Below are 13,240 nucleotides of genomic sequence, written 5' to 3' on the forward strand. Positions count from 1 at the left end.
TACTCAAGGGTTTTCCTTAGGATATATTAATTGAAAAAATACTATATCCTAAGGAAAACTCTTGAGTATATCTAGGGCAAAACTTAGATTCTTTAAGGCACAAGACGAAACCAACAACAAGACTCAACACTATTACAATAATATACTTATTAAGAGATCAACATGTCACTTCCAAGAATTGAACATAGGTGGAGAGGATAATACTCTTCCTCTCAACCGCCCAAACTCAACCCAATTGATAACCATATACAATATGCTATATAAATTGTGTCAAAATTATGTCTACATATAAACATAAATAAATCATAGGAATCCTAAGTTAAATTAGTCAAAATTGACTTCAACCTAATCAAAATAAATGTGAATACTTTAATAATTTTTTTAGCCAAAATTCTTTTCCATGTTCAATAGAAATTTTGCATTAAATTCTAGTATATATATATATATATGAAAAAGACTATAAACACATTAATATTAAAGATTTTGCCCCATTTTAAAATCACCTAAATGACGAAATTTTGCTAAAATAAATATAACAGAACAGAACGGTCCAAAGGAAAAAAACCTTGTTTAGGAAAACCAAATTCCCCTCCTCCCTCAATCAGTGAGCTGTAATAACCCTTGTGTTTTTCACTAATCCATGAGATTAAAATACCATGTTTCAAAGAGTCTATAACATACGATCTGTCCTATAAAATCCTAAACTCGCTTTTCAGAGGACGAGAAGGCAGTTTGCCATCGGTGCATGGCACTGGCAGTTGCAGTTACTGAGACCTTCGTTTCAGTAAGTTCACGCCAATTCCCCGCTCAACCGACAGAACAGAAGAGCAGGCAGGGCATGGCATGAAGTAGGATTTTTTTCATTACGCGGGATGGATTTGACAGAGCTGGAGCGTCGCCAAACGCGCATTTTACAGCGAATTAGCTTTCTGGAGAATTCCGTTTCGTGCTTAAATGATGAAAACCAGCAGTTTGACAATCGGTCTTCGGATGATAGCCACGCGAATGGCACTCTGCCTACGGAGCAGCGCTTGGGAATGTTGATGAGAGCGAGAGGTGTGACGACATTCCAGTTCAAAAGAGTCGTTTCCGACTACTATGACCGATCTTTTGAAGAGAGGCGGGACATACTTGGAGCTCACTCCATTGATCATCTCTGTAAGAGCATTGTCATGGTATTTTACATTTTCCTTCCTCCATAACATCATTCTTTTTCATTGGTAATTTTTATTTTGTTATTTTTTTTCAAATTTTGATTGATGAGTTTTGAGCTCCGAACCCTAAAATACGAATCCATTTTAAAATAGGTTGAGAATTTGAACCTTCCAGTTCTACCGAACAAAAATATAGCCACTTCAAAATAAAATATGTAAAAAGGTTCGAATAAAAGCAATAGGTTAAGAGATTTGAACATTGCAGGTTTCCCGAACAAAAATAAACCCACTTTAAATTAAAATAGGTAAAAGGATTTGCACCTCACATCCCTCCCGGATAAAAGCAATGCTTTTACCAATTGACCATCTGCTATCTCCCCAACAAGAGCAATGCAATTACCAATTTATCATCCGGTAATTCCATTCACTCCTTATTATAGCATTTATTCCCTACTATTAAATAAATTCAGAGAAATCAGGCCATTAATGCTATTGTCTCAAAAATAAGCCCAGAACATAAAATTGATTTGAAGTGAATGCTTCTGTTTAATGATTGTCAATTTTCAATGCTTTCTAATAAAAATTTTAAACATTTATTTTTCACATAATGACATGTTTCTGGCAATAGCAAAGGCTCTTAAGCAACCCTTCAAAGCCACAGAGCTCCTCATTACGCTGGGAGCCGAGGAGGGGTCTTTAGATATACTCCTGCTATTGACATACATAATATTGCATATTACCCATATGTCATATAGAATTATTTGCCTTTCTTTTTCAGGGTTTTAGAAGTTAAACCCTCTTTCAACTTTAAAACGGTAACGTGCCCTTACTGTTGGTGCGATTAAAATGGGCACCAGTGGCATCAAGTGAGCCAGATTATACCCACCTGCACGAATGTTCCTTTAGGACAGTGCGATATATCATGCTAGCTGATTCCATGTAGTCAGGGAATCCAGGGAACACTTCCTGTTTCACCTAACTTACTGGGACACCACTGTCTCATGACAGTAAACTGATATTCATATTTGGTCTTTTTCAAGTTTGAGTTTGCACTCCTCTTCACATTTGCAATCATGTTTGAAAAGCCAGAGATTCAATGGAAGTTCTTCTTGTGAGTAAAGATTACTCTTTGACAGACAGCACTGTTTTGAGGGGCCTGGTCTCATATTCTGGCCTTCTTAGCTCTTGTAAACCAGGGCTTTTGTGGCACCACAGTTGTCTGCATGTTGTAACCACCTCGACTCCTGATGTAATTATTTGTTATCTGAAGTAATATATGAAGCACATAAAAAATCACTATATTGACTTTAAATACTGTGAAATATATGTATGATTTTTGGTATATTTTGCCGTGTCTGGCACTTGGAATGACATTGGGATGCAACTTCTGTTATGTAACCAGATCACAAAACAGAAGAAAAGATAGGTCAACGACTTGAAAATAAGCCTCTTTGAGGGGGCAACCTCCTTTTACATCACATAAATGAACAGTTCTTGGATGATACAAATGACAAGATCTTTTTGGTATATATAGGAGTCTAAAGGGTGACAATATAATCAGGATCTGCATAACAATAATAATGTAAAGACACAACAATAACAATAGTGGGTTTCTATGGGACACAAGAATAACAATATGGGGGCTACATGGGGCACAACAATAACAATATGGGGGCTACACTAGTATTATAGGGACCTAACATGCCCCTCTTTAAAAAAAATGTTGTCTTCAACACTTGAGTAGTTCTGGATGCTTTTGTATAAAATACTCATCCTCCCATGTGGAATTTTCAATAGGTAAGTTCTTCCACTTAATGAGATACTTTGAAATTGATTGATTCCGTAGCTGCTGGATTCTTGTTTTGGTGACTGCTTTAGGCTCCAATATGATTTGTCCTTCCTCATCAAGTTCTAACAATATTGTTTGAACTGAGAGTTTGTCACCTATAACCTTCTTTAATCATGAAACATGGAAAACTAGGTGTACTCAAGAAGATGCAAACCGTCCTGGGTGTTTATAAACCAAAAACAAAAACTAAGATTTATAATTAACAACTCTTACATCAGTCTATACATTAAACAAAAAAGGATGAAACTCTCTCATTTGGTCAAGTAGCTTCATTAGGTCCAAAGTGCTTCCATTACACTTTGACTTGTTCTATTACTCGGTTCTAGAACATGGTCTATCTCTGGTCTACTATGCACAGTGGTTCGAGTTGGAATTCTCCCTTGGATTCCACCTATATCACAGACCAATCAATCACATGATTAGTGTCACGTACATACATTTTAAGCAAATAAATATGAAATGCATCGTGTGCTTTCACTATGGGTGGTAAGGCCAATCTATAAGCTACTAGTCCCATTCTTTCTAAAATTTGAAACGGTCCACAAAATATGGGTGCTAATTTAGCACATGACCCCATTTTTAGTGAGATCTTCCTTGGTCTAATGTGGAGATATACATGCTCTCCCACTTGGAATTCTTTGTGCATTCTCTGTTGGTTTGCATAACTCTTTTGCCTATCCTGGGTTGCTTTCAACTTCTTCTTGATATTAATCACTTCTTGCTCCATTTCTCTCAGCGTGTTAGGTCGAAGTACCACCCTATTCACTAGGTCATCCCAGCTAATGGAAGTATTGCATTTTCTACCATACAGTGCCTCAAAAGGACTCATCTTCAGTGACTCTTGATACCCACTATTATACACGAATTCAACTAACAATAGGAATTCTTCCCACCTCTTTGGCTAATGCATGACATACACCTTCAACATGTCTTCTAGAGTTCTATTTACCCTTTTAGTTTGACCATTAATCTGAGGATGATAGCCATAGGTTGTACTGAAAGCTAGCTAAGTCCCAAATCATGTAAACAATGCTTTCCAAAATATTGAAGTGAACTTGGCATCTTGATTTGAAATGACCTTCTTTGGTATGCCATGCAATTTGAATATTTCTCTCATAAAATTTTTAACTATGTCAATAGCTTTGTGGGTGGACTTAAGAACTATAAATTAACTATAAAGAGAGATGCCTTGCTGAGTTTGTCCACTACCACCATAACGGCATCATGCTATTTTGGATGTCTTCAGCAATCCCATGATGAAGTCCATTAATATGAATTCCCATTTCCACTTAGGGATTGGAATTGGCTTTAGTTATCCCGCTTGATGTCTACATTCTACTTTGACTTGTTAACATTCAAGGCACCTAGTAATAATTCAATTGTTTCCTTCTTCATTCCTGGCCAATAATATAATTTCTTTATGGTTATTATCATTTTATGGTAACTAGGATGACTTGAATAAGGTCTTTTGTGGAACTACTAATCCATTATGAGTTTCTTTAAGACGATCACATAGGGTACATACCATCCGTCTTTGAACAACAACATACCATCATCAATGAGCTTGTAATCCTTCTTCCTATTGTAAGGATTCCTTCACATATTGGGAACACTCATAATGTAGCAATGCTTCTTTAATGTTCTCTTTGATGTCAACTTCACAAGTCTTCATGGCTTCCAAGTGAGCTACTTGTAGATTTCTACTAAATGCATTTGCTACCTAGTTTTCCTTGCCCCTTTTATTTCAAAATTGAATTCACTAATTGAAGCCAGCCATCTAGCTTGTCTAGCATTTGACTTAGGTCAATCAAACAAGTACCTTAGTCTTCCATGTTCAGACATCAACACAAACCTTCTCCCAAGCAAGTAGTGCTTCGACATCTTCAGAGCATGCACAATTGTTGCTAGCCTCAAGTCATGAGTAAGATAGTTCCTCTCATTCTGATTTAGTTTCTTTGACTCGTAGAAAATTACATATTCCTCTTGCATCAAGACTCCACCTGGTCCTTCCTTGTAGGCATCTATGCAAACTAGGAAATCCTTCTCTATTTCTATTATTCTCAGAATAGGTGCATGTGTGAGCAAATACTTGAGTTGCTCAAAGCTAGCTGTGCATTTTGATGTTCATTGAAATTTCACTACTTTCTTCCATAAAGCTGTGGTTGGATGTCCAACATTTGAAGAACCTTGAATGAATTTTCGGTAATATTCGAGCAATCTAATGAAGGATGTGACCTTAATAAAATTTTGGGGAGTGGGCCACTCGAGTATGGCCTTGATCTCTTATGGATCGATAACTACCCCTTCCTTCAAGATGACATGTCCCAATTATAGTACTTGGGTTTGAAAGAAATCACATTTGCTAAGTTTGCCATACAATTTGTGTTCCTGCAGTAATTACAACACCACCTTTTGGTGCTCTCCATGTTCTTCTTTGGTTTTTGAGTAAACCAAAATATCATCAAGAAAAACTAGCACAAAATTGTCCAAATATTGGCCAAGGACATTTTTCATTGAACACATGAATGTGATAGGGGCATTTGTGAGCCCAAATGGTACCACGACGGACTCGTAGTGCCCATATCTCATCCTGAAAGTTGTCTTGTGAATGTATTATCTTTAATTCTGATTGATGATAACCAAATCTCATATCCGTTTTGGAGAACATTATGGCTTCTCTAAACTGATCAAATAGATCATCGATTCTAGGCAATGGGTATTTATTTTTTACTATAGATTTGTTTAACTACCTGTAATCAATGCATAGTTGTAGTATGCCATTCTTCTTCTTTACAAATAATGTTGGGGCTCCCCAGGTTGATACGTTGGGTTTGATGTATCTTTTATTCAACATTTCTTCAACTGTAGTTTAAATTCCATGAACTCTGGCATGCTCATGCAATATGGGGTTGTAGAAAATGGCAAAGAACCGGGAATAAACTCAATGGAGAAATTGACTTCCCCGTTGGGTGGAAATATTGACACTTCCTCCAGAAATACATCATTGTATTGTTTCAGAATGGGGTGGTCTTCAATTATGAGTTTGTTGTCCTTTGTTACATTGGTTACTTGAATCATAAACAGGGAAAACCCTTTCCGACTACATTCCTTCACTTGTAATATCAGAATTTGTCTTATTGAAATAGGGTTTTATTCCTTGCAATACCTTATCCTCGCCTTCATCCTTGAGGCATTCCAACGACTTACTATAATAGTCAACTTTAGTCCTGAGGGTTGTCAACAAATCCATGCCAATTAAGATATCATATGAACCTAATGGAAAAATATTTAGCGCAACTATTGTGGGCATGCGCCTTCTTTCCAGGTGGTATGACTCCACCAAATCAGTCACTCTCTTTTTGACTCCCGAGGCTTGCTGGACCAACCATGATTTAGCATGTGGTTCCCTTTGCAAGACACATGCCTATGTAATTTTTGCATGACATAACTGAAGTTAGAACTTAGATTTATTAAAATTGAAACAGGTTGTTGATAACCAAATCTTTCATTTTGATAATCAAGGCTTGATGATCTACTTGTCTGTTGTCCAATGTTGCATAAATATGAGGTATGCTTTTAGCCACATCATTCACTATTGCTGTTAGACATTGTACAACTTCTTACTGCGTTGTTGTTGGTGAGCGAAATCTTTTAACATGTGATTCTCTCCACATCACTAACACTGCAATGGATTTCTTCCAAGCTCCTCTACCTCTTCCCTTGCTGATTTGATAGGCCAATCTCTATTTGTAGTAGGGGAGTTCCACTAGAACTCACCTTTAGTAGGTGTATTGAACTTGACATTTTTCCCCATTTGCTTGTACTTTAAAGATTGTGGTCCTTTCCCTTTTAAGCTAGTTTTGTCTTTCTTCTTCTAATCTATTCAAAAATCAATCCTATGCTTGGACTGGTCATAAGAAATACTTGGCCTGCCTCATAATGTCCTCTAGTGTCTTTGATTCATCAAATTCAATTTTTTTTGGTAGGGTTGTGGTAAACCACTGAAATATCTCTGAATCTTCACCTTCTCATCCTCATTGTAGGGCACATACCTCTATAGTTCCAAAAAATTGTTGGTGTTGCATCCAAGGTGAGTTGTCCCAGCTTATGCTCATGAAACTCTTTGATTTTACTATCATAGTACCTCTTAGACAAGTACTTTTCCCGAAATTATTTCTCAAATCCTTTCCAAATTAGTTCCTTTACTCTGATGCCTTTGACATTTCTAAGATCTTCGCACCATATGTCAGCTCTGCCTTTCAAGTAAAAAATAACTTCCCTGACCTTAATATTAGAGTAGTCATGGACTCTGAAGTACTTCTTTAAGCCTAAAAGCCAAATTTTACTTCACTCTTCTTAATCTCTCCATTAAAGGTAGGGGGCTTTTCTTTCTTGAATTCTTCCGACATTGTTTTTTTATCACTCTTCCTTTGTTGGTGGTGTCTTCTTGTCCTCGTTGTGGCACTACATAGATGGTCATGGCTATTTGTTTCTCTTTCCAGAGTGTTGAATGGGATTCCTTCTCTCATTGTGTCTTCACTTGTCTACCCGTGCCTCTTATTTGACTTGCTACCTTCAGCCTTATTAATTTCCAATCCATGCTTTCGGATTTTAGATGGACTTTGCTTGGATTTATGTGTGTCCATATAACTAACATTAAGTTCATGTTTCTTTTGTCTTTGCAGATGTGACAAGCTTTGCAATATCATTGCATTCACCTCTACTTTCCTTTCTTAGGTTCTGAAGATATTTTAATTGTCTGCCTTACGACTTCTTAGTTCAACTCTCAAGATTTTGAGGGTATCCATCCAATCAGGGGAATTTTCTCCTCACCTCTTTCCAATTGAATCTTCTTCTTGGTTAGGAAAGGTTCTATCCATGCTATTTTGTACCATTCTTCTACTTATTCCTCTGTTTTTTGTTATAGATTGTGCCTTCTTATGTGGTGTCACACACTCACAATTGTCAACTAAATCAAGCATAAACATATTAATCACGCCATTGGCATGTCAACACTAAACATGCTAACCTGAAGCTATTCACACAATGAAATTCCATGTCAGTTACATATTTCCAAAATCAGAAGGACAAATAAGAATTCCATCTCGGTTAGCAACCACATCCACTACTGGTTTAAATCAACATTCATACAACAATTTAATTTACTTTTCCATATAAAATCAAATTCTACTTTGTAAATGGGCCCCTTCAAGCCCTGTGTTGAACCATGGTTCTCATACCACCCTGTAACACCTTCCACCCGCTTACACCATCTTTGGATGTAGGAGTGTTACCATCTTGACTTGATCTCCAAGATCTGTTATGAAGATGGGGTTACAACAACCTCCTCTCTCGAAGTCTTCGAATCCTAAAAATAATGCCACTATTACATTTAGCTCATTGAGACCTTTTCGACGATATAAATTTTACATTAATTTGAGTTACGGGTAGAAAGTTATGCCCCTCATAACTTAGCACATTAGGGGGGCCATGTCATCAAGGGAAGTCTATGTGGCACCCACATGGCCATGCTCGACGCATGTGGTGCCACTCCACTACCAAGTGGAGATCCATATGGCACACATGTCATGTTTGTACTAGGACATACTTTAGCTTCCCCGGTATTACAATCCCTGCATCAGTATCTCCCCGGGCAAGTATATTGATGGGTCGGTATTTGTTATAGTTCCCCAGTGCTATAGTCCCTAGACCGATATCGCTTCCCTTGGGTACCAATTCCCCTGATATTCTTTTCCCTGTAACCAATTCCTCGACACCATTCCCCTTGCACTACCTTTCCCCAGGTTGGTAACACTTTCCCCGATATTGTTTCCTTTGGATACCATCTCCTTGGTGTCATGTTCCATGGGATTACACACCTCGGTACTACATCTCCCTGGGTTGGTAGGTTTAAAACTTTGGTTAAACATTGATTGAGGTCAGTATCGACCCATCAATATTGAGTCTCTCCACACAATGATCCATTCAACTGTCCCGAGGGTTCAACGACCCAGTGGGCCCACATGGCATGGTTCTGGTGGATCGAGGTTCTGCGATCAACCTCTTGGTGTTAGAATCTTCATATGCTTACATGTGGGTTTCACTCGCCCACTACGTTGGTCTGGTCACTGACATAAGAGTTGAAACTTGGGGTTTTATAAAACAAAGGGTTGACTGCCCAAAACTTTAAAATATTTGAGTTTCATGGCCCAAGGGCTTGAGGTCCCGAACCTCAAATTATGTGTAATGAACTGTAACAAGAATAGGTGCCCATACCACTAAATTTACATAGTTTTTAAATGTTGCACAAAGAGAAATGTTACCAACCAATCCAACTTTACCAACCTTTTGCAAACTAGTTAAACTTATTCATAGAACCGTGATTATCAGTTCACCACGCATGAACACAGGTTCTCATAATTTAACAATAAGAGTTGTTGTCTATTTATTAGACATCATCAATCCTCTGATCAAGCTTAGTTACTATGTTCAAAAGTCATTACTATCAAGTAAGAGAGCATACACACACAATTTCTCATATCAATCATGAACTAAATAATGAGCAGAAAGTCCAGACATTCATTAACATTCAAAGACACACGCGATCTCATACTAGTCATAAGCATAACATTGAACATCACAGTTCATGATTCAAATATACCAATGTAATATACTTATTTGTATATGTTAAATTGGTTGGCAGCTGAAGGAGGGACTTCCACTTTCCACCCAACCATAGACCAACTACACTGCTACTTTCCTGCAGCTAACCACCTCTGCGTCGGATCCAATGTTTGAGGAGATGCTTACTCAGGGATTTCACACCAAATACTTGATTAAACACTCAAAATATAGAGCCAGTTTCTAGGTGATTTATCAACTTGCATATAATAGCAAGCACCTAGGTGGTTTATCAATTGTACCTATAGCAAGCACCAGGGTGGTTAATCAATTGTTTCCTAGCAATAAGCACAACAATGATTCACCCTTTCCTATGATTTCATTCACAGGGATTCACCTAAGGTTTAGATGGGCTATTGCTTAGTCTCAAGAGTTGGCATCCACTATCCATGTGGTTTATCAACTGTCTTTTCATAGCAAGCAACACAGGGGTCTATAGTTCATTGTCCAGTTGGTTTATCAACGACTCAACAAGCACAACAGTGAGCCAAAATTCCTTGTCTAGGTGGTTTATTATCTATATAGCAAGCACCATAGTGATTTAGTCATCCATTGATCCTCCCACTGACCACATAGGCTTAGACCACACAATCTAGTGGCCTCACATAGTTCACAGGGCATTTCACCCAAAATTCACAAGGGTTTAACTCTTGCACATGGCTCTACAAACAACTCACACCTCATTTTCCCTTTTGTTGCCACTACCCAACAACTTCCATGCTCTCTCACAATCAACAACAAGTGCTAGAAGACCATTCCACTCCAAAGATCCAACGCCAAAATCCAAAACAACCATTGAGAGAGCGATAGCCAACACCCAACTAAAGAGCCCCTTTTTTCTCTTAAATTGTGCGTTCCTATCTTCTTCCTAGTGTGTTTGAGAGGCTGCTGGCATGTCTCCTCGATTTGTAAGGGGGATGGGCACCATCCTTTACCTCACCGCTCTAATCACATCCCATAACTCGACTGTCTTCCAGTAGCTCTCCCCCAATTGTATCACATAACTCAACTATTAAGGAATGGCTCGATCGGGTTTGCAATGATTAACTTCGACAATTAAGTTCAGTCTGGGTTTGTGGCCTTTCAAGCAAGCAGGCAAGCTCCATTAGACATTGGCATCAGAAAGGTCGTCCCCTCTTCCAGTCGGTGATGAAATTTAAATGTTTTAAATTAACATTGTATCAACCAGTCATGGCTCTTGGGCCCACACTAGCATTACAATCACATTAGAAAAGTTGGGGTGAATGGAAGCATTGTCACAACATGTGTGGAAGTGCAGGCCCACAATGCAACAATCATACTACTTCCCCTCATTTTGAGGACGATACATAGGGTAAACCCTAGAATCAACAACTAAGCCTAGAGCCATTACAATAATATACTTGTTAAGAGTTCAACATGCCACATGCGGGAATTAAACTTGCTGGAGAGGATATATATATAATTTTTTTCAATTAATATATCCCAAGGAAAACCCTTGAGTATATCTAGGGCAAAACCTAGATTCTTTAAGGCACAAGGCCAAGCCAACAACAGGGATCAACTCTATTACAATAATATACTTATTAAAAGATCAACATGTCACTTCCAAGAGTTGAACATGGGTGGAGAGGATAATACTCTTCCTCTCAACCACCTAGGCTCAACCAAATTGATAACCATATGCTATATGCTATATAAATTGTGTCGAAATTATGTCTACACATGTAGACATAAATAAATCAAGATAATCCTAAGTTAAGTTGGTCAAAATTAACTCCAACCTAATCAAAATAACAGTGAGTGAGTAAATATGTGGACAATTTAATAATTTTTTAGCCAAATTTCTTTTTCAAATTCAATAGAAATTTTGCATAAAATTATAATTTCACTATCAAAACTTGACCATAAAAACATTAATATTAAAGTTTTTGACCCATTTTAAAATCACCTAAATGACGAAAATTTTGCTAAAATAAATATAACAGAGCAGAAAGGTTCTAAGGAAAAAAACCTTGGTTAGGAAAACCAAATTCCCCTCCTCCCTCAACCAGTGATAAACCACAACTTGAACCACAACTTGAACCACGACTTGGAATACTTTAAAAGGTATTCATCAGTCACTAGGGCTGAGAAAATTAAAATGATAGTAGATGCGTAAAGCTGTCATAACCCTTGTGTTTTTCACTAATCCATGAGATTAAAATATCATGTTTCAAAGAGTATAATATAAGACCTGTCCTATAAAATCCTAAACTTGTTTTTCAAAGGACAAGAAGGCAGTTTACCATCAGTGCATGGCATTGGCAGTTACTGAGACCTTAGTTTCAGTCACTTCACGCCAATTCCATGCCCACCCGACAAAACAGAAGAGCAGGTGGGGCATGAAGTAGGATTTTGTTTCATTACACGGGATGGATTTCACAAAGCTGGAGCATTGCCAAACACACATTTTACAGGGAATTAGCTTTTTGGAAAATTCCGTTTCGTGCTTAAATGATGAAAGCCAGCAGTTTGACGATCGGTCTTCCGATGATAGCCACGCGAATGGCACTCTGCCTACGGGGCAGCACTGGGGAATGTTGATGAGAGCGAGAGATGTGACGACATTTCAATTCAAAAGAGTCACTTCCGACTACTATGCCCGATCCTTTGAAGAGAGGCAGGACATACTTGGAGCTCACTCCATTGATCATCTCTGCAAGAGCATTGTCATGGTATTTTACATTTTCCTTCCTCCATAACATCATTCTTTTTTATTAGTAATTTTGATTTTATTTTACTTTTTTCAAATTTTGATTGATGAGTTTTGAGTTCCGAACCCTAAAATACAAATCCATTTTAAAATAGGTTGAGAATTTGAAACTTCCAGTTTTACTGAACAAAAATATACCCACTTTAAAATAAAATATGTAAAAAGATTTGTTAAGAGATTTGAACATTGCAGGTTTCCCGAACAAAAATAAACCCACTTTAAAATAAAATAGGTAAAATGGTTTGCACCTTACATCCCTCCCAGATAAAAGCAATGCTTTTACCAATTGACCATCTGCTATCTCCCCAACAAGAGCAATGCAATTACCAATTTATCATCCGGTAATTCCATTCACTCCTTATTATAACATTTATTCCCCACTATTAAATAAACTCAGAGAAATCAGGCCATTAATGCTATTGTCTAAAAAATAAGCCCAGAACATAAAATTGATTTGAAGTGAATGCTTCTGTTTAATGATTGTCAATAGTCAATGCTTTCTAATAAAAAATTTAAACATTTATTTTTCACATAATGACATGTTTCTGGCAATAGCAAAGACTCTTAAGCAACCCTTCAAAGCCACAAAACTCGTCATTATGCTGGGGTCTTTAGATATACTCTTGCTATTGACATACATAATATTACATATTACCCATATGTCATATAGAATTATTTGCCTTTCTTTTTCAGGGTTTTAGAAGTTAAATCCTCTTTCAACTTTAAAACAGTAATGTGACCTTACTGTTGGTGCGATTAAAATGGGCACCAGTGGCATCAAGTGAGCCAAATTATACCCACCTGCACAAATGTTCCTTTACG

General features: G+C 37.5%; 1 protein-coding gene across 2 annotated transcripts in view; it reads left to right on the top strand.

Moving 5' to 3' along the window:
• The first annotated feature begins 592 nt into the window (after positions 1-592).
• The window catches only part of LOC149140708 (YbaK/aminoacyl-tRNA synthetase-associated domain-containing protein), a 126,872-nt gene continuing 114,224 nt past the window's right edge, over positions 593-13,240 (top strand). Inside the window, exons 1-2 of one of the 2 annotated variants that reach the window (XM_089449193.1) lie at positions 959-1,175; positions 12,203-12,380. In XM_089449193.1, coding sequence (XP_089305319.1) covers positions 1,099-1,175; positions 12,203-12,380 — 255 coding nt within the window. In that variant the 5' untranslated portion in view covers positions 959-1,098. Of the gene's footprint in view, positions 1,176-12,202; positions 12,381-13,240 lie in introns of both variants that reach the window. The other variant, XM_089449192.1, reaches the window with a different exon arrangement.

This window comes from Pinus tabuliformis, chromosome X (genome assembly GCF_031772625.1).
Source record: "Pinus tabuliformis cultivar Carrire ecotype Pingquan chromosome X, CPIR1, whole genome shotgun sequence".
NCBI lineage: Eukaryota > Viridiplantae > Streptophyta > Pinopsida > Pinales > Pinaceae > Pinus > Pinus tabuliformis.